The sequence below is a fragment of the Brachyhypopomus gauderio genome, unplaced genomic scaffold (genome assembly GCF_052324685.1).
Source record: "Brachyhypopomus gauderio isolate BG-103 unplaced genomic scaffold, BGAUD_0.2 sc224, whole genome shotgun sequence".
NCBI lineage: Eukaryota > Metazoa > Chordata > Actinopteri > Gymnotiformes > Hypopomidae > Brachyhypopomus > Brachyhypopomus gauderio.
Window position 1 is genome coordinate 90,795 of NW_027507045.1, and position 21,377 is coordinate 112,171.

Below are 21,377 nucleotides of genomic sequence, written 5' to 3' on the forward strand. Positions count from 1 at the left end.
CAGACTTCAATTCCTTTATTCGTTCATATCAAGTAGCTTACAAAGCACTGCAGAATGGTTCAAAGTGCAAGAAACATTCAGACTAAAAGCCACCCAACTCTGTTCTTACTCCAAGCTCACACATGTAAGACAAGGCCTCTTCTCAGTCAATGCCGCGACTGCCACCAAAGACCCCACCCCAAAGCGGAGGCTCCGACGTAGCATCAGATGCGGGACAATGTGCCTATAACAAAAGTAGGCAGGCTTTAAAATCACTTTAAAAAAAATTCATCTTAAAATTTGACTATTTTGTGCATCAGAGGTCTTTGGCTTAAATTCATAGGCAGTCAACACGGTCGGTCTGCCGGGGAAAAAAAAGGTCATCAAAGCACTAGTTCATACAAGCAGCCCACAAACTAAAAGTAATAAAATACCTGTCTCCATGGAGGGGCTATCATCTCATTCATAGAGGTATCCATTTTAAAATATTGGGACAACCTAGGAGGATTGAGAGCTGTTTAGCACATAGAAATCAGTATTTTTGCTTAAAATAGAGCACTCAATAAGGTTTGTGAAAGGCTTCCACCACAATACAGCGCCATTTACAAGTGTCCAATTCGAGGATCACTGCACGAGTCTCAGGGAAATATCGCCAAGATACTATACAAACTCACCAGGTCGACGCTGCAGGTCAGTTCTTGGAAGTACGTCACCCATATGGTCTTGATTTCTAGAATGAAAAAAGGATCTTAAGAAAAAGGTAACAACCATTTTTTAACAATAAAAGTATGTAGCGGCTCAGACAGATTGGCTTTGGTTTAAGTTTCTATGGTCAACAGAGTCGATCTGCTGGGGAAAAAAGTTTAGTCATCAGTGCCGAGAAAATCTAATTCACACAAGACGATTCAGGTAATTAACTCACCAGCCCGCCCGCTCCTAAGCCAGGTTCTAGATATTCGAAGTCCGCCATTACGGCCCACGAGTGATCCACGTGGTGCCTGGAAATACAGCTAAGATTTATTGAAGTGGACGATTACCCGTTAAAACATACATGGTTACCGATAACTCATTAAAAAAATAGCCTTAATTAGTTTCGCAACTTTCTAGCACAGATAAACGAAACTGTATAGTGATCAAGACGTTTTGTATAGACTTAAAAGCGATATCAAAGTTATTTTGTGAGCAAAATAACGCACAATTGTGTATTTCTGCGAAACGTATTTAGGACGCATTTAATCGTTTCAAGTACAAGATTCAAAGACTAAAAGCTAGCAAACCAAGTAATTAACTTCCAGACAAAGCTGAACCTTACCTTTCTGCAGCGAACTGGGACGTGTTCGTGTGCGACGACGTCTTTTAAAGTGTTCCGCTGACTTCCACACATGCGCTGTGTAGGATGCCGGGGGTATCTGGGTAATGTAGTTTTTGGGGAGTTCTTCTTAGACATCTCCTCTTTCAGATACTTCTCTCTGGCAGAAGACTCAGGGCCATCAAAGAAAGCACAAAAATATATGCTAATAGCTTGTAGTAACCACTTAATCACAGTGGACACTTCACACTTGAAATTAAACATTCAAAGCATTTCCCCTCAGTTCTTGTTGACGGTCTGTGCGCGTGGGGTATTCAGTGTGTTACATGTCAAACATGTGCTCTTACCTGAACAAATGTCTTGTAGGCTATGTGTAGCATATTTGGCGAATAAAGTTATTATGATTCCCATTTGGCCTACATAATTATTTCTAAGATTAATTAAGATCAATTGAATCCTAAACTGGCATTTTCCTGAGAAGCGTATTAATTATTAAATAAACAGAACTTTGTTTAAGGTGTGTGAATCTAGTTATCGTAACGTATAGCCGCTGTAATCCATATTACAGTTTTGTAACTGCCTGTTTTGTCTACATGCCGAACAAAGAAATCGTCAGTAATAATCATGAAAAACGTGAGGTATGTCTCCATCGACCATGTAAATCGCAAGCTTATAGTTGACTATAAAAGGATATGTGTGGTGTTATGCTTACGTTAACCCATTTTAGACTCGTGGATATTGAGCATTTGAGGTCGTCGCTCCGGGGCTGTGGAACACATTGCCCAATTTTTTAAGATCTATTGGTTCTGTTGACTCTTTTAAAAGGCCACTATATACCCATCTTTATAAGCAGGCATTTGGGTAATGGTTTAGACTGTAATGCCACTGCCATTCTTGATTGTTTTTGTGTACTGTGTAGTGCTGTACAGCTCATGTTGTATTATGTCTTTGTAAAGCACTCTGTGGCTTTTGTCTGTGAGCTGTATAAATAAATTCTACGTTTAGTTCGTACGCTAGGTGGCAGTATCAACTAGATAGAGACTTCATTGAGTGCAGCTTTTTTGGTCCATCAATTAGGCTACTTGAAATAACTTGCGGTAAGAAATTTCAGTTTTCAAAGCAGAACTCATTTTATTATGCTGAACATTGGTAATGAGCTCATATTGTATTAGCCAGTTTTAGACTTGTTAGTTGGGGGTAACAGTTTTAGACTCATTACCAGGGGCAATTCGAGTATCTGAGATTAAGGGGTTGAACCCCGCCTCCCCCCAGCCACATTAGTGTCCTGGATAAAACGTCACATAGCCAAACTAATGCCTTCCTGTAACGGCATGAAGAGTGATGGGTGATTCAGCAAAATAAGGTCTGCTGTTAATGTTTGTAATGTGTTGGTGATGAGCGATAAATAAATCGTCGTCTGCTCAGTGCAGCTTTAGGGAGAGCAGGGTAAGGGGGTAGGAGAAAATGGACCATACCATTTTCGAGATATTTTTTTGTTGTTGTTAAATATTATATTTAATCATACACTAAGATCAGCACATTATAAACAAAATTACAAAACGAGTTTTTACTGTTAATTTTAGGGGTGCCACGCTTAGATCTCGTTGCTCAACAATGCGTTCCCTAAGAATAAACTGGACGTTTTTTCCCTCACATTTGCGATGTCTAAAAGTATAAATGATGGAGGCTAATACCTGGTTTAATGAAAAATAAGTCGTCTTAAAGAATTACTCGTCTTAACAACATAGCGCACACTCTGTCCCCGCAGAGCAATTAGCACCTATTTGCGTGACAATTAACACCTGTGTGGCGCTCCCTCAGGTCCCCGCACTAGTCCGGGATGACGTCAGTCAGGGCGGGGCCCGGTCCTTTGTCTCGCCCCCTGAAGGCCCCGTGTGAATGAGCAATGATCCCGTATTCGCCTTGAGTCCTACTCACTTGGCGTCCACATTATCTAGCGGTACCTCTAAAACACAAACGACCGACTTCGGCCTATTTTTAGTGTAGGCTACACAAGGTAACGTGCGTTTTCAGAATAATATATGGATATTTAGACCGCATAGGTCTGTTCCTCTGTATTTACAAATCACAAGTTCCAAATGCATACCAGCTAGACAATTTATATATGCATACATTTATACTACTTACTGAAGTGTTGCGTATGTGGACGTATTCCTACAACAGGTGGTTTATATGGTATGAGGATTTCCTTACATTTGACCACATGCATGTATACACAAATAACCTTTGATAAGGACGGTTATCCTTATGGTCTTCATGTTTATTGTGTAACATACACAGCTGATAGTTGCTTGAACAGCAGCACCGATTCAAATTGGAAACAGGTGTCCTATGAGAAAGCGTCTTCATCGGGTGCAACACGTTCATCAGCGGGTCCTGAGGTTGTGGGTACCACTGCCAGAGGAACAGAGAAGTGGTAGTGATGTCACTGTATATATGATCTAACTAGGGTGTGGGACACATTTGACCTTTTGGGCCTTGTCTGGAAGAGACAGACCAGTGCACGCTTGGCAGGAGGACGGTGCTGGTTGCCAGCCTGCGGTCTCAGTCACCGGGGCACCGGACCAGCGGAGGTTAGACCAGAGCTGAGGGTCCGAACAGCCGCTCGCGTAGTCAACCTGTTGTCACTTCTCTGACTACAATCAGTTAAATTGAACTGGTCAGAGACACAGGTGTAGGGAGCAGGAATACAGAATGTGCCCCAATCCTCCTGCTACACTACTGGTCACGGGTGCTTTATAGTGTCGCAGCCAGAATACAATTTAATGAGGCTGAGGAAAAATACTAAATGAAAGCGCTGCAAAATTAAACTGACAACTACAAGGTAGTACCAGATACTAGAAGCGGTTTACGTGTTCAGAGGTTGTCATTTAATTATTGAAAGCATGATTCGTCGATAATGTGGTGATAATTATCGTTATTAATCGCAGGGAATAAAATACTTTTATGGCGGCTCCATTGTATGTGGCTTCTTTGTCAGAACTGAACATGCAGATTAATTGTTTTTACAGTTTTATTACAAAATTTACACGGGGAACATGCATGATCCTGATTGGTTAAACCTGCTTCACACCAGTGCAGGTAGTCGCTGTTAGACATTAAAACGTGATCAAACCTTAACATTACACTAGGACGTGGTTAGCGTGCGAGGTGATGACGTTTCACTTCTCAGCAGTGAAGGATCTGTAATTTGATTACTCTGGCCTCTGCCTCTCACCACACCCTTTTAAGAAAGTGAGTCGCCGAAAAGGTTCGTGATGCGCGCACGCTCCTCCCACGAGGTTCAGCGCGCTACTTAAAGTCTGCGGAGCTGTCCGCGCGCTCGTGCGCACCACAGGATATATGAGGCAGGCCAAGACGTTTTAGGAATCTTTAATATATATATTTTATCCACAAGTATGTTCATGAAGATTCATGAAAATTGTATAATACTCTAGCAATTGAAAACAACGTCGCCTTATAAAAATTAAAACGGTAGTTCCTGGAAACTGAACTTTTATACAGTTGTTTTCAACATGTTCACGCATCTGTGCGTGGCAGCAGTTATGATGGTGTGCGGCTGCGGCGCTCAGGCGGAGGCGATGTCCGCCAACTTCACACTCGACAATGAAATCCACTCCAGTTTCGTGCAACGGAGGCTCAAGAATCAGGAGCGCCGGGAGATCCAGAGGGAGATCCTGTCTCTGCTGGGTCTGCCTCACCGGCCCCGACCGCTGTTCCACGAGAAGCACACGGCGGCGCCGCTGTACATGCTGGACCTGTACAACGCCATCCTCCCGGAGGGACAGGAGCGCGGCGGCTATCTGCATCCTCACCGTGCAGCCTCCACCACCCCAGCACCGCACGCCGTGACCCAGCACGACAACCGCTTTCTCCTGGACGCAGACATGGTGATGAGTTTTGTCAATCTGGGTGAGTAAGCGTAATCTTTATTCTTTAACTTTATTATCCAAACAGTCATTTGTCTTCACGCCACACCACCAATCTATATTAGAAACGCCAATTCTGAATTATGGGTCAACTATTTTTCTGTTAATCTAGTCTAAACTTATCGCTTATTCAGACTTTTTAAATGTGTGCTTAACAAGTTGTATGTCGGCCAAATTAGAGATGTTGTCAAATTTCGTGGTGCATGGGTGTTCGCGATAGCCATATCATTTCTGTGACATGTCCGCTACTCTCACGGCTTTAAAAGCTGTTCTGAAAGGCAGAGTGTAAAACGGGTTCTGTTCTACTGTATCGATTCTTGGCACTAAAACGCTGCTGTTCTATTCTGTTCAAATGGTTTGTCTTTATACAAAGTTAAGAAGGCAGTATTCTGTAGTCGGAGATGTAAAGATATTCACAATTGTAGCATAAAAGGTGTCCTGTTCCAAGAAAGCAGTTCCAAGAAAGGACGTTTTGAATATCTGTCTATACATACAATGGGTAGATATTGAAAATGTGTGTGTGTAAGAGAAGTTTGACAGTGAGTGCATGTGTGCATCCAGAGAGCTTGGAGTGATGCAGAGGACTTCATTAGACAGTGCAGCATATATTAATATATATGCATATATTAAACCCAAATCCATAAGTCTACTGGAGTTGCATTGTGCTCAAACACAGTGGCCCCTCCCACCAGCATGTACAGCCCCCCCCACACACACACACACACACACACACACACATACACTATTACCTGGCAATAGGAACCATTGTTTGTAGAGCCAGCCATCAATATATGTCCTATTGGGTTTTGGGTTTTCAGAGCTGCTTTAATGGCGAGGGATTGGTATGACGCGACTTGTGAGGAGTTGATTAAGGGGCAGCGGGGGTAAGTGGCCCCAGCCTCTTGCAGGATATTTTCTTCCTCCCGTTGTGATCGATAGAACAGCTTAATTCTTGGGTTGTATGTTGGAATGGGCAGGCAGGTCAGTTCAGTACCACACCCTGCCCAACTAATGTTTTCATCCCACCATGCTAACCCAATGTCTGAGTCAAACACCATGGGCACTAAAAGTATCAAAGCTGATCCACTGCATCAGGCATGAGTGAAAAATTGCATGAATGGATTTTCACTGAAATGGCACTGAAATCTGCATTGTAATTTGGTCCTGTACATGGTGCCAGTCTTGTCCCCTTGTACCAGATTGTCCCCATACTTGTCCCTTACTTTTAGTCCACACCGTGTATGAGTGGTCCTGTTCGCGAGACAAGAGGAAAAAAAGTGGAGGTATCTGGACCCATAAAATTGTAAAGCTGCTTTGTGACAACATGCATTGTAAAAAGCGCTATATAAATAAATTTGACTTGACTTAGACAGGACTGAACAGCTCTGTCCTTTTCGGGAGCGTTCTCTCTAGATACTGGGCCATAGAAACCTTCTAGAGGAAATCTGGAATTGTTAACCTTACAGTTTAGTTCATGTTTTAAAGCTTGGTGGTTGCAGGGCCAAGAAAAGATATGAGGGAAAACTGGATATAAAGCTACTAGCTTGGATTTGACATTCTTAATGAAATGCTTTCACCTACTAAAGTAATTAAACCCAGTGCACACACGTCACAGGCATGCACACACGACATACAGGAACTGTCTTAAGTGTGAAGAAAATCATTTCTGTTATCATTTTTTGTAATCATAACAAACGCTGGAACCAATTGAAACCCCAGGTGTGGAAAGTGCCAAACCGCCCGTTGTTTTAAAGTGCAGTGATGACATCAATTAGAAACGTATGCGATGCGTCTTGGCATAGGAGTCTTGAACTAAGAGCTAAGTGTTGAAACGCATGTATGGGGAGTAGTTTGCATATCTGAGTGCTGATCTTTGTGGGTAATGGTCTTTAACGTAAACACACCAAACCCTTACAAGCAATTATTGCCTCCATAAAATGCCCCTGCTTTTCTTTCCAATGTTTAATTGTGGTCAAACAAATGACTCGCAGCCTTTAGTATGTAGTCCCAGCATGAGGGGTTTTTTTTCCTTCTCCTCTCCCGCTCCCTCCCTCCCTCCCTCTCTCTTGGCTGTGCGTGGTCATTACTGCAGGATGATGGAAACAGTCCGGGTGCATGCACCAACGCTCTTCTGTATGATGTCATGTGTGGCAACTTCCAAGCAGGATGTGTTTAGTAAAAAAAAAAAATGTAATGGTGGTTCTTGCCATTGCCAACGGACTCCCAACGCCCCACCTTCCCTAACCGGATGCTGTGGGCATTAGGTGCCTGTCGCCTTCTGTGATGGAGGGGAAAGTGCCTTTCCAAAGTTCAAGTGGTTTGGACCGTCCCAGAAACCTCCAGGAAGCACTCGGCTTCTGCTTAGGCTGGAAACTCTGAGAGGACCTTGGCTCTTTTGGCCAGCCTGGGGCGTGTCAGCACTGGGGGGGGGGGGGGAGGCAGAAAGGAGGGTTGACTCTACAGTTGCCAAGAGTTTCTTCTGGAATAGTGGCTTTTCCTCAGCAGACTCCCAGACTTTCGTGCATACTGGGTTTTTCCTGAGATATGCTGGTTTATTGGGTGTGTGTATGGATGCACTCATAAACACACTCGTTTAGTCGCACTGTTGACCAGATCTGACAAACATCTCAGGGTATCATGATCTCCATCTGCAGCTCTCTCTTTCTGTGTGTGAGTGTGTGTGTGTGATGACCTGCAACCTGGGATGGCCTGTAGGCCCCGTTTCGCATCTTTCCAACCACATCTGTATCTAATGATGCTGTGCAACTTGGAAGTATCATTCATCCTGAACACCAACGCTTGAGTGACAGCTGCATTATCCTGTCGTTTTTTAAGCTTTCTTTGTATCACTTCTGTAAAAAGTATTAAACAGGCAGATATTTCAAACACGTTTTGCATCATGTCCAGATGATGCCGTCAGGACGAGAGGGAGACTCACCAAGACAGTTCTGTAGACCCTGTGTTAGGATGCCACAGAGATCTAGACTGCTTGTGGAGGAGGGTTTGCTTGCATTGTACCAGGGTGCATCTGAAGACCATGTCTCTCTGAGCACCTACTACTTTAGTTCCTGTGTGTGTGTGTGTGTGTGTGTGTGTGTGTGTGTGTGTGTGTGTGTGTGTGTGTGTGTGTGTGTGTGTGTGTGTGTGTGTGTGTGTGTGTGTGTGGCACCACTGGTTTCCGGGCCAGTGCTTTTCTTGTGGTTGACACATGTGTGTGATTTTGGTTCTGCAGTCAGTGGAAGCAGAGCCCATCACACACACACACACCGCTCATGTGGTCCACAGTCACAGGCAGCCAGATCAGGCTCTGGAAGCAAACATTTCTTTTTCGGACTCACTGATGTGGGTGAGCCAATCAAGCGTTAGTTCTGTGTTTGATTCCGCAAGCTGTTCTGACCGAGCACTCTTTATGAGCTGAATTGCGCTGTGTGTGTGTGTGTGTGTGTGTGTGAGACTGGGTGCTAGCGCAAAGTGAATCCGTCTCTGGTCGTTGTGTGAAGTCAGTCGAGTGTGAACTGGCGTTTCTGTTTCCTGTTTGTAGTGGATCGTGAGGAGGACCTGCACGTGTACCATCAGTACAGCCGCTTCGACCTGTCCCGCATCCCGGACGGAGAGGCCGTGACTGTCGCCGAATTCCGCCTCTACAAGGACTTTGTGCACGAGCGTTATGAAAACGAGACGTTCCACGTTCATGTGTACCAGGTGCTCAGAGAGCCCGCCAGCAGGTAGAACAGATGACACACACACACACACACACACACAAAAGCTTGGTAGTGCTAGCACCTTACCTACTCCACCAGCTGAAATACAGGAACACAAATGGGTGTATTGGGTGGAGGGGTGATGGGTGTATTGGGTGGAGGGGTGATGGGTGTATTGGGTGGAGGGGTGATGGGTGTATTGGGTGGAGGGGTGAGGGGTGATGGGTGTACTGGGTGGAGGGGTGATGGTGTCTGAAGGCAGCCAGCAGCTGTGGCATGTTAAGAGTTTACTGCAGTTTAATATGAAAACCTCCCAGAAGGCCTGCATGAAATGTACAGGATGAACCATGTGTACCGCCCACTTAAAGTCTGAATGTGGGAGGGATATGCACACACGCGCACGTATATACCCGCACACATGTGCATGCGCACACGTGCATACACACGCTTACACACACCCGCGATGGTACATGTCCTGTGCCAGGTCTCCCACTGAATTCCTCCTGCTGATTTATTGTGCGGCTGTTCACCAGCTACAACTACAGCAGCCATTACAGAGCCATTACTGTCCGTGAGTGAGGATGTGGACGGGTGGCAGGCCACCACTACCTCTCAGCCTGCCACACACACACACACACACACACACACACACACACACAGTCTCCTCTTACATGCGCGCATACACAGCCTCTCCTCACTCACTCCTCACATGCTCCTCACACTCCCCAAACAGGTCTTACACACTACACAGGAGAGTCTGTCTGCTCTTCTACTGGTCCGTCTTCAGCTAAATTCCTCTGTTCTCATAACACATCATATACTGTATATCCATAACTCCATGTTCTCAAACACCAAGATTTTCTCTTTTCACTCACATGTGTATTCTCTCTCTCTCTCTCTCTCTCTCTCTCTCTCTCTCTCTCTCTCTCTCTCTCTCTCTCTCTCTCTCTCTCTCTCTCTCTCTCTCTCTCTCTCGGGCTCTATGTCCTCTGTGACACACATACACAATTGTCCCACCCCCACACTCGCACTGATCACCCCCCCAGTTGGAGTCATCACTCGCACACCTATTGTGATGCAGACGTGTCAGGCAGGCAGACGGGGAGACGGCCTTGTGGCGGCGGCTGACCCCCGGGGCTTGAATCCCACACCATTGTCCTTCCCGAGTGGAGCTATCTCCTGTGGATCAGACAGGAATGTTAATCTCCGATAAGGCACATCAGATGTAAAGAGTAGGACGGATTGGATCAGAGGGCAGGCTGCTGCCTGTTGGCTCCTGTGATGTTTCCCATGTTTTATTTAGGTGATGTAAAGGGTATCTTGAATCACTCACAATCTCCGTCATCAGATGGTTATGTCATATCGCTTACGTGGATCCAAGCTTTGTACACTTTAAACGCAGGAGCCCTGAATGTTGTTGGTGATGGTGGTGATTTCAACTCCTTCAGAATGTTCCATGGTGTATGGTGCGTGAGGAGTGTGTATGGGTTATTAGGACAGGAAGAGCACGTGTCCACGTATGGTCTTGCACTTGTGCAGGATGTGAAAGACATTCAGTCGACTATCACACAGAAAGAACAGGAAAAAACTGAATGGCCAAGTTATAAATCTAAAACCGTCTTCACTGGTGTCTTCTATCCTCTTGCATGTGTGCTATATATCAATATTATTTATAATTTGCAACATGTGTATGCAGTGGGTATAAATGGTGTCTGTGCTCCTGTTTGTGATGTAAAAAAAAAAATGCAAACCCGATAAATCATGTCGGAGCCTTTTCTGTGTTCATCATAGAGGTGTAAATCAAACCTGTAGATCAAAGTGGGGAAATGATTAGAGTAATTTCAGAGAAGCAGTAACCTGCATTGTGTGTGCAGCTCAACACGAACATGGAGTTGAACCAACCTTTTAGATTTGATCATGTGCTGGTCTTTTTGGGTAAGAGTTTGTTCCGCATCTTGACTTTAGAAAACATTTTGCTGTTCTTCCTCATAAAAGAGACTCCTGGATATCTCCAGGGGCTGTTCCTCCGGTCAGCCCACAGATCTGCGACTGGTTTCAGATACAGGCGCTGGCTGGGCCAAGCCAGGACTTGTTTTGGTGTAGGCGCTCCTGTACTGATTACGAGATGTGCTCCGGGTCGTCGTGGTGAAAGGTAGAATTCCTAATCCCCCCCCCCCCCCCCCCCCAAATGTTTTAGCAGAACTATTGGTTTTGTGCCAGAACTGAGTGGTGCTTGGAGTTGTTCATTTTCGCCCCCCCCACCATGATTAATGCCTCAGCTGGAAAGAAGCAGCACTGAGGTGAGAAGCTGTGGGGACAACACCACCCGCCTGCTCCAGTGTGTGGATGCTGCTCTGTATTCAACATCAGACAATAACACATTAAACACATTACACCATTTTGCAAACTTTAGTCAAGATTGAATGGTTTATTCTTTTGTGCAAGGGTGTCCCTTGCCACTGTAGCCAAGACATATAAAGAAATCGGGAGACTGTCACATGTAAGGAGCAACTAGTGGTTTCCAGTAATTGCTGTAATGTTACTGTAGACGTCTTGGCAGCTTCCCTTACCAGATATCTCCATATCTTCTCATCGGTATCAGAGGGATCTTCTGTTCTTAGTAATGTCACTGCTGTACAATGTTGCTAGTAGTTGTTAAAATGTGCATTTACAAAAGTGTCTTGTTCACTTTTGCAAATTGGAGTTTTTGGCATTTTTCCTCCCTAAAACATTTATGGTTATCATTAGATTTTTATATTTGGTCATTTCATAATGGTGATGAAAAGGTTCAAGTATGGTTAAATATATATTTTGTACACATAACAAAAACCTCTTATTTGAACAGGGGTGTGTGGACGTGTTCTGTCCGGTGTTGACGTGTGTTCACTTGCAGGGAATCGGATCTGTTCCTGCTGAACTCTCTGGTGGTCTGGGCCGCTGAAGAAGGATGGCTGGTGTTCGACCTCACCCGCACCAGTAACTACTGGGTGCTGCACCCCAGTCAGAACCTGGGTGTTCTGGTCACACTGGAGAATGTGAATGGTGGGTCAGAACCCTTTCGGTTCACCTTGGCTTCGTCATGTATTGTTTAACTGGTAATCCAGAACCTTTCATGTAACGTTGCCAGCAGTTCAACCTCACTTGCACAATGAATATAGATGCTCTGTTGAATTAACTCCTTCAGCAGCCTCGCTTGTCTTCGCACAGAAACATTCTCGTTTGTTGTTGTCGCCCCCTACAGGCCAGCGTGTGAACCCCAGGGCGGCGGGGCTCGTGGGCAGCGGGGGTCCCCAGAGCAAGCGGCCGTTTGTGGTGGCGTTCTTTAAAGCTACGGGGGTCCGCCTCCGGAGCGCTCGGTCGGCCTCCGGACACAAGCAGAGGAACCAGAGTCGCTCCAAGGGCCCCAAACAGGCGGCCCCTCCCAGCCAGGAGGCTCTGAAGCTGGCAGAAGCAGCAGGTAGAGCCGTCTGCTCTCCGCCTGAATAGGAAACCACATGTGCGGAAGACCCTTGGATGCACTCTCTGCTCTGTGTTGGAGACTCCTAAATGAGCATCTGTTTAATATCATGTACTGCAACTGGTTTGTTTTTGCTGTTGCTTATGTTTTTGTGTGGGATAATAATGAGGGCAGGTCGACTCATTTCGTTTAGTTTTCCTTTCAAATGAAGCTGACGTGTCTCCTCTGTCCCTCTCAGAAAACGTCAGCGTGGACCCAAAACAAGGCTGCAAGAAACACGAGCTGTACGTTAGCTTTCGAGACCTAGGGTGGCAGGTATGAGATGCATAAATAATCTCTCTGAACTCCAGGATGTGTGCTTGCCCCCCCCCCTTGTTGTCCTCTCATGATGACAAGCGCGTATACACACACACACACACACACACACACACACACACACACACACGCTTCATTGGGTCGGTGTTGTGTTTTGTCTCTAATCTTGCTCCATCTCTCTCCAGGATTGGATTATAGCCCCAGAGGGCTATGCGGCGTACTACTGTGAGGGCGAGTGTGCGTTCCCCTTAAACTCCTACATGAACGCCACTAACCACGCCATCGTCCAGACTCTGGTAGGTGCACAGTTACAAACGCCACTAACCACGCCATCGTCCAGACTCTGGTAGGTGCACAGTTACAAACGCCACTAACCACGCCATCGTCCAGACTCTGGTAGGTGCACAGTTACAAACGCCACTAACCACGCCATCGTCCAGACTCTGGTAGGTGCACAGTTACAAACGCCACTAACCACACCATCGTCCAGACTCTGGTAGGTGCACAGTTACAAACGCCACTAACCACGCCATCGTCCAGACTCTGGTAGGTGCACAGTTACAAACGCCACTAACCACGCCATCGTCCAGACTCTGGTAGGTGCACAGTTACAAACGCCACTAACCACGCCATCGTCCAGACTCTGGTAGGTGCACAGTTACAAACTTCAAAACGGACTTAAAAAAAAAACAAATTTGACAAGTTTGTTTGATTGGACGATCGACTCGTGGGTTAATTAAATTATGGAGCGCGTGGGTGCTGATGCGGTTGCCTGGTAACTCTGCCTCCGTTCTCAGGTGCACTTCATCAACCCGGAGGCGGTGCCCAAGCCGTGCTGCGCCCCCACCCAGCTCCACGGCATCTCCGTGCTCTACTTCGACGACAGCTCTAACGTCATCCTTAAGAAGTACCGCAACATGGTGGTCCGGGCGTGCGGCTGCCACTGACCGCCCGGCCCTGGGGGATGGGAGGGAGGCTCGCCCTCCTCAGGCAGGGCGAGGAGGAGGAGGAGGAGCAGGAAGGCGACGAAGGCCAGCCAGGCGTCCAGGACCCATGCGCTCAGACGTGGCTCTCTGCCGAGGCGAGGCTGGGTTACTGCACCAACAAAACCTGGAGGCGTCTGCGTGTTGCGGAGACCCAGGAGCAGCGGGTCACCCTGGGCTCCACGGGCAAAGGCTGGACTCTGGAACGTGATGGCCAAGAGCGCAAAGATGACTGAGGAGGGTGCGGCAAAGAATTGGCGTTGGGCACTTGTTGACTTTACATCTGGATCATCACGGTTACCTTAAGTCACTCAAGATTGGGTTAAAAACTGAGCATGCACTGTTCCCTGTTTAAGCCATGTGCACTGAGTGCTTAAACTTGTAACTAATCATCTTTTGTTTTATCGCCTGTATGGTGGATCACGGACGTGTTTAAAAGGAGTTTTTCTTTGAAATGATCATGCAGTATTCTGGCTTTCAGAAATCAAAGATGAGAAGGGTTTTTTTTCTTTTGTTCTTTTAAATTTATTTATTTTTGTGAGTTGTCAACTCCAGAGTTTTACAAGGGTATGATTTACATGTGCAGGTGTGTGTGTGTGTGTGTGTGTGTGTGCGTTGATAATCCTGTGGCGAGCGTATTCTGCCCAACTCGTTGCTCGCACGCGGTGCTGCGTTTAGCATGTCGAGCGGCGACAGCGTAGCGATCATTTACTGCGTGTTCCCTCTGATGGGTGTCCAGAGGTTTACGCGGGTGGGGTGGGGTGGGTCAGGGCTCACCATTTGCTTCTCATCTGTGTCCTCGCAAAAGGCCGTGTGATGAAGCACACTAAATAGAACTGTCTGGAAAGGGAGGGAGAGCCGTTTTACGGCTGTTCCAGAGAGCTCGTGAGGATTCGCCGTAATTAAAGATGACCGGTCCAGATGTTCAGTGATGGACGATGGTGCATGTTCCTGTTCTTGATCAGCATTGGTTTTTTCTAGAGTCAAGTCAGTTTTGTGTGTGTGTGTGTGTGTGTGTGTGTTAATCAGGCACATCCAAACAAATAAAACTGCATTTTATTTACATTTTGTAATTTTATACAATGTTTGTACAAATAAACTTAATTTGATAAGCTGAAAATATTGATTGCAACAAGGCGTACCAAGTGTGTGTGTGTGTGTGTGTGTGATTCTAAAATAAACCCTTTAACAATCTGGTTTGGTGTTGGGAGACGTTCCTGAGTTGAGGAGCAGAGCTGTGTCTCCTCCGTGGTTTCCCCAGTGTCGTGGTGTCTCCTGACCTCTCCGTACAGTCCTCCCGCTCCTCGTCTGCATCGGGCTGCGTGGGTGGAGCAGGTGGGGTGGGTGTGGGTGTCAGGGCCAGGCAGACGTCCCCTGGGTGCAGCTGCAGACAGCGCAGGCAGCAGAGGCGTGCGGTGCGTTCTGGCCGGCAGGACGACCAGCCGCGTGCGCAGACGAACAGCGGGTACTCCTCACACACCTCCAGACACATCTGGGGGAGGGGCACACAAAGCCACTGTGATGGCCAAACACACACTCGCCGTGGGGAATAGGGGTGCAAGGTCTTCTGCTATGATGTTCTTGTGCTATGATGTCTCTTGGTCACTAGTCTAGGGGAACGTAGCTCAGTGTGAATGATGCGGCTTGTCCAGTTATCATATTTGGTTTATGGTTTGACATTTGAAACTGATGTGTGTACTTCAGTCAGTTATATAATTATTATTATTTTTGTGGAAAGGCCTAAGAGTTGAGCTGATTGAGAAATTGCTTAATATTAGTAGCAATTAAGTGAGTCACAATTTTTCAAAAGGAAAATAAATTGTTGGGCAGCTGTGAAATGGTCTGCAGTCATATGTTTTTGTTTCTAGTGGTCATACGTGGGTTTTCCAAAGGCCACTGCTGGTGTCCACATGTGGAGAGCAGGGAAGCTGACACCTGATGGACTTAATGCCAATATCATGTTGGGTTTTGGTTGCAAAACAGTGAAGTGATATGTAAAAAATTAAGATTACGATTATCTGTGTATTATTAGAGGCTATTGTAGTCTGTTTAATAAGAAAGATTTGATCTAGGCTGATTGTGTGTGTGTGTGTATGTGTGTACCTTAGAGTGGATATCATCCTGCAGCTCCACCTCTAAACAGGTGAGTCCAGGTACGCGTGAACATGTGATCTTCTGCACAGTAAATCTCCTCAAACTTAATTCAGGGCACAGTTCAGTACAGTGCTCAAAATCCTCCATCTTTAGATCCTCCACCCGTTTCAGCTTGCCTCCGGCCAGCTCGATCAGAGAGCCCTCCACAAAGCACGACATTAGACGGGTGAAATTCAACGTGGTTTCTCGCAGCTTCTGTGACTCTGCATTTCCACTCATGGCCATCAGGGGGAGCTCATTTCTCGTGTGCACTTCACTCCTCGACTTTAACTGCTCAATGTTGGAACAAGAAGGGTAAGCTCCAGAAGGCTTCTGGTGGTGGAGATCCCCCGTTTTGGCAACTTTTGGTTGTGGTGAGTTTCTAAGCTCTGAATAATTTTTGTGCTGGGCAAGTTCGGCCCCAGGCTCAGTAAGTGGAGGAGGTCCCTGCTTCATGCTGATGTTCCTTCTTGCTCTCCAGCGGTGTGGAGCTCGCTGGACGTACGGTTTCTCCTCCCATTGAGCAGCTCCCCACCGCTCCTCTTGAAAAGGTGGTCTCATCTCTTCTCCTCTGGGAGCGTCTCTGTTGAGAACCCTGCTAGAGTATTGAGACATGAAAGACTGAGGGACGGGCTTTATGACCGGTGGGCCGCACTGATTGTGGAGCCCCGGGTGGTTTTTAGCGGATGGTTCTCTTGGTTCCGTGGCTGTGTAGTTCCAGTGGGATGGGGCCCACCAGAAGCTGCGTGTCACCGGATCACTTCTGTCTGAATCTGACCACGTCATTGGACAGTCATAGCTTACAAAGTTGTGACCCCATGTGGGGAAAGCAACGTTCCCCAGTGTATGTGCTAGTACAGGGTTTGGGTCATAGGTCATCTCAGGCCACAGTGAGGTATACGTGTTGGCTGAATGGAGGTCCAGGAGGGAGAGGGGAACGGGCTCCTGGTGTCTCCTGGACCCATTCTGCCTCCAGAAGGGGGAAGGAGTCTTGAAAATGGGCTCAGCTGAAATGTCACTCTGGTTCCTCTTCTTGGGCGGGAGGGTCTCCGGGACGGAAGGGGATCCCTTTAGGCTGTTGGTTGCCATGGGGACACCAGGGGATCTACTACGATGCTTTGAAGTGGTCCTCTGGCATGTTACGTTTCCTCCTTTGTGATGCTGATTCACATTTACACCAAACGCTCGATTTAGTTCATACAGTAGGAGTTATCCAGGCTAATTAGTCAAGACGAGGGGCCACGACGTGGACGCGGCCAACAGTAGCCCAGCGAGCAGGAACACTGTGTTCTTCTGAGTGCTGGGCTTTAAAAGGGTGAAGCCTGTGGGTTTCCGTGGTGACAGATTGATGTGTTGCGGTTTATCCTCAGTGTGGATGCCAGGGCTTCAATCAGACTTTGTTCCTGTCAGAGGACAGATGTGTTATTGCATCTATTTCTCTCTCTCTCTCTCTCTCTCTCTCTCTCTCTCTCTCTCTCTCTCTCTCTCTCTCTCTCGATGGTTCTATAAACTTTTCAGGGACTTTTGGATACAGGACGTGGATTTGTAATTTGTTGTTTGTGTCCTCAGCATTTTCAACTTTGTCTAAAATGGAAACATGGTAAATTGGGCCAAGAACCATGACAGTGGAGACGCCAGGTGGCAGTAATTACATCCAAAGTCTCCAGAACCGAGCCTCAAAAAAGAATTAAAGAAAGCAGCTGGACTCTGAGATGTTTGAGTGTTTGAGCTGTTCTCCTACTTCACAGCTGCACTGTTTTCTCTCCAGATCATCTCCCCTCACTAGTCTATTCAATTGGTCAAAACGAAAAAGGTAGCAAGTGTGCGCTCTCAAGAAAATGGCTCCAAACGAGTGCTTTTATACTGCTTTCATTGAGAGCTTTTAGGCCCAGACAAACTATAACTACAAGGTACTTGATTGAAGTCTGAAAACTTCAACCCCTTTTCTTATGCGAGAGTGTTACTATGGAAACAAAGTGCATGGTAGAGATTGTAGAAGGTTACGAGTAAAACGGTTGTAGTGCCTACTGGATGGTTTAAAAACGGCCGTAAGACGGCGAGAATAGAATGCTTATTTATTCAGTGAAAGCCGTCTCTGGACCAGAATGGCTTATCTGTGCATGGCTTCCGTTTATGATGGCGAAAACTTGTCAAGAACCACAAGGTAGTGGCTAAGCTAACCTCATATTAGCATCTGCTCCTTGTTTTATTACTGCACTTCAAAGAAACTTTGCAATCCTGATGTTCGAAAGTGGCCTATTCATTCAAACACACGTCATTTATTCAAATGATCCTAATGGACTCAATTGTCAGTTTTAGTAACAACCTGTATATGCAATATATAAAATAAAAAATTTTCAGTCATTCATAAAGACAAAGACAACTGACAGACAGCAAGCTTGGTAAATGTAAGTCACAAATCTGATCACAAAAACTCATAAAACTTCATTGCCACCCAAGACTTCATCACCTACGTGGCCCTTTCTACTCAACACACATCTGGAATGACCCCAAAAGTCACTTGGGTCTAGAACTGCTGCTTCTTCAATCAGCAGGAATAATTAGACCCCAGAAATATGCAAGAATAAAACGTGGTTTATTTCTAGACTTCTGAAAAACAGCTCCATAGCATGCAGCAGTGTGAGGATTGAGGTAGGCCATTAGCAAACGTCTAACCACATTACAGATGAGCTTCAAGCCTCTAAACAAACAGAAGATTAACCTTGTTATATTCACTCCCCTCCTGGACTAATTGCATAAAAGTGTCTTCAATGCAAATAGCCTAATAAAGGTTTATAGTGTAGTTGGTGTACAGTAGAAGGTCTCATAAAGATTGTGGCTGAATTTAAATGTTCTGTGGAGCATTAAACCATGAAATGACATTTAACAGTGAAGTGCAATAGAAATGAATGAATGTACCTGATCTCAGATTACTGTCAAACATATTCCTTTACACTATGTATTGAAAATTTTGTTGAGTTGAATAAGAATGCAATTGGCTATAAATATTAAACAAACATTGTGATGAGACAGATGTGTATCCAGTCTCTGCAGTGAGGTCTGAACTGTGCAGTACCTGTATGGAGTCCACCCAAAGCTTACAATGGGGTGAAAATGCTGACATAATTGCACAATAATGTAGACACACACACACACACACACACACAATCGCACGGCACATAAGCTTTTACAGACATATCCTCTTACCTTGTTGCGTCCAAAGTTAACGTGCCTGCCTGTTCTGATGCTACAGTGAGAGGAAGTGTATTCAGTTTTGATGATCACAAACTGTTATCTTTCATTCCTCCTACTCTCTCCCCCTCTTTCTCTCTTTCTTTCTTTTTCTCTCTCTCACTCTCCCACTCTCCTCTCAGTGTACGCTACCCAGCTCCTCTCTGTTCGCCTGTTCTCTCTGTCTCTCTACCCTCTGTCTCTCTACCCTCTCTCTCTCTCTCTCTCTCTCTCTCTCCTTGCCCCCTCCCTCCTGCTATCTTGATATTGTGAACTATTATATTAATAGATGTTAATGCACAGTTGTGCTCGCAGCAGACTCAACATTGACTGGTAACTGGTGTATGTCCACCATGTTTGTTCCTAAGTTCCTGTTGGGTGTGGGTGTGTTTTCAATTGCTGCATACAATCATTTTAAAAAGTGCAAATAAATTAATTGAAAAAAAGAATAAATGGCAAAATAATGAATTTAACAATAAGTAAACCATTATTGGCTAGATGCTCAGCAGTGTCTGAGTGCTGTAATGTAACTGATGTCATGCATGTAACACATTCACATTAGTTGTGTAACATGTTCAATAATCCGACATCTCCGTTCCTCCTAACTTTAGATTCTTCAATTTATTTTGTGTGACTAAAGTAAAGCCCCCACACACACAGGCATGAAGAGGGATTCTCTGTTTGAGTCATATCTTAGATCGTCTGCCCACACACATGCACACGCACACACACACTACACCCTTCAATGTAAAGTGTGTGTGTGAGTTAGTGACATTTAAGCTTAATGCTGATATAGTTATGTTTTTCATACACCCTGCAACTTTTTGCAGAGGTGTGGTAAACTCTATGGACTTAAATGCTAAGTCAGCTCGGTTTGCATAGTTTTATTTAGAGCATAAACAATCACATAAAATCAAAACAAAAATAAAACAGGACAATCACGGCCGTACCACTGAACCAATACAACTACAGCTATTTCCATTGAAGCGTCAAACACTAGTCACTAGTCCTGTCACCAACATACGTGTGTTCAGATACAACGATCAGATCCATTAAGGGGCGTTGGCCAGTGCTAGTAGACAAATAATGTGCGAGTGTGTTCTGTGGTTGTGGTTTTTTTGCAGGGGAGAAAGTAAAGAGTAAAGAAGACAGAGTTACATATATGGAAAAAAGTTGTAACGAGATTAGGGGATAGACTGTGAGAGAACGCTTGGATTTGCCATAGATGGTACAATCGATAGTGACATTTACTAACCACAAGGTGTCGCTGTAAACTCCCGCGTGTCTTTAAACGTGTAGTCTATTGTGTAATAGTACTCGATACTGACATACAGTACTTTACTGTATGTGAAGACATTATTTTAGGGAATATTTAAATTAAGAAAGCAATTTCAGACATGAAAATGTGTACGTTCAGATAACTGAGACTACCGAGACTTTTCTGGGATCACAGATTTCTGTTTCTAAAATATGAAATGATTGAAATTATTCATAATATAATAATTTTATAAATAAATATAATATTGTTAGCTAAATTATACACAATTCTAAAAAAGTCTAAATATAAAAGGAAATATATGTTTGAATTATTTCTGCTAATGACAAAATATGCTTGTATCCTGCCAAAGGATTATGTCCACCTCAGTAGGCCAGGAACCACTGTGTGTGTGTGTGTGTGTGTGTGTGTGTGTGTGTGTGTGTGTGTGTGTGTGTGTGTGTTAAAGCATGCTTTGGTTTACAAACGTACACCCTCTTTTCTTGTTACATAACACCTTCCCCCTGCCTTGTCTTGGTACTGTCCCAGCAATCAATGAGGTCTCCCCTGTGAGTAACAATATGGTATGCTCCGCTGGCCTAAACCCTCAGTCTTCAGTATGTTGAAGTTAGTCTGTGCCCAACAGAGGGAAAGACCAGTGCTTCTTTAAAGTGAATGTGTCTGAAGTTTTAAACTGTGTGTGTGAGAGAAAAAGAGAGAAAGAGAGAGGGAATATATGTTGCGCTGTAGTATAAGTTTGTCATTGATATCTTGGAGAATGCCTGACTGAGGAGCCCGTCTTGTGAGGTTCATCTATTCCATCTCACCCTCCAACTGTGTGTGTAAGGGAGAGAGGGCATGTGAGTGAGTGGACAGGAGACAGAGGAATTATGAGCTCAAAGGGGACAAGTCTGCACACCAACCGTCTGTCATGTGAGTACCTGGTCCTAGTGTCCTCGCTCTGCCATTTTTACTGAGTGCTAACTGACCTGTGTCTCCCAGGTTGAAAATAAAAGGCTGATCAAATAAAAAAAAGTGTTTAATAGCCAAATAATTGAGAAGTT

At 45.3% G+C, this 21,377-nt stretch overlaps 3 protein-coding genes, 1 long non-coding RNA gene and 2 other non-coding genes across 10 annotated transcripts in view; 2 read left to right on the forward strand and 4 right to left on the reverse strand.

The window, feature by feature from the left end:
- On the reverse strand, positions 1-3,451 carry LOC143503283 (uncharacterized). The gene is made up of 6 exons (XR_013127204.1): positions 3,437-3,451; positions 1,292-1,448; positions 902-977; positions 654-709; positions 414-477; positions 1-223 (listed from the first exon to the last, which is right to left on the reverse strand). It is a non-coding gene; the product is annotated as an uncharacterized LOC143503283 (long non-coding RNA).
- LOC143503288 (small nucleolar SNORD12/SNORD106) lies at positions 287-375 on the reverse strand. Its single transcript, XR_013127207.1, has one exon. It is a non-coding gene; the product is annotated as a small nucleolar SNORD12/SNORD106 (small nucleolar RNA).
- On the reverse strand, positions 769-863 carry LOC143503286 (small nucleolar SNORD12/SNORD106). The gene has a single exon (XR_013127206.1). It is a non-coding gene; the product is annotated as a small nucleolar SNORD12/SNORD106 (small nucleolar RNA).
- On the forward strand, positions 3,023-14,890 carry bmp7a (bone morphogenetic protein 7a). 2 transcript variants are annotated; one of them, XR_013127202.1, is made up of 7 exons: positions 3,023-5,221; positions 8,780-8,963; positions 11,833-11,981; positions 12,181-12,396; positions 12,635-12,711; positions 12,897-13,357; positions 13,509-13,646. XR_013127202.1 is itself a non-coding variant. In XM_076995629.1 (7 exons), the coding sequence occupies exons 1-7, from the start codon at positions 4,825-4,827 to the stop codon at positions 13,656-13,658; spliced, it is 1,284 nt and encodes a 427-aa protein (XP_076851744.1). In that variant the 5' UTR covers positions 3,024-4,824; the 3' UTR covers positions 13,659-14,890. The 2 variants fall into 2 exon arrangements, 1 of the variants encoding a protein (XP_076851744.1); XM_076995629.1 differs by having other exon boundaries at positions 3,024-5,221; positions 12,897-13,007; positions 13,509-14,890.
- Positions 14,735-21,377, reverse strand: part of LOC143503279 (uncharacterized) — a 16,079-nt gene continuing 9,436 nt past the window's right edge. For 3 of the 4 annotated variants that reach the window (XM_076995626.1, XM_076995628.1, XM_076995625.1), the window contains 2 exons: positions 15,798-17,230; positions 14,735-15,186 (listed from right to left, as the gene is read on the reverse strand). In XM_076995626.1, coding sequence (XP_076851741.1) covers positions 14,866-15,186; positions 15,798-16,916 — 1,440 coding nt within the window. In that variant the 5' untranslated portion in view covers positions 16,917-17,230 and the 3' untranslated portion in view covers positions 14,735-14,865. Of the gene's footprint in view, positions 15,187-15,797; positions 17,231-19,034; positions 19,075-21,377 lie in introns of all 4 variants that reach the window. The other variant, XM_076995627.1, reaches the window with a different exon arrangement.
- LOC143503282 (dysbindin domain-containing protein 2) overlaps positions 20,928-21,377 on the forward strand; it is an 11,241-nt gene continuing 10,791 nt past the window's right edge. Inside the window, exon 1 of the mRNA XM_076995630.1 lies at positions 20,928-21,246. Coding sequence (XP_076851745.1) covers positions 21,204-21,246 — 43 coding nt within the window. The 5' untranslated portion in view covers positions 20,928-21,203. The remainder of the gene's footprint in view (positions 21,247-21,377) is intronic.

Bases quoted from the DNA above. Each gene is read 5' to 3' on its own strand.
- bmp7a (XM_076995629.1), top strand. From the start codon at position 4,825: ATGTTCACGCATCTGTGCGTGGCAGCAGTTATGATGGTGTGCGGCTGC. The intron at 5,222-8,779 runs GTGAGTAAGCGT...TCCTGTTTGTAG, and splicing joins GATGAGTTTTGTCAATCTGG to TGGATCGTGAGGAGGACCTG. The intron at 13,008-13,508 runs GTAGGTGCACAG...CTCCGTTCTCAG, and splicing joins ACGCCATCGTCCAGACTCTG to GTGCACTTCATCAACCCGGA.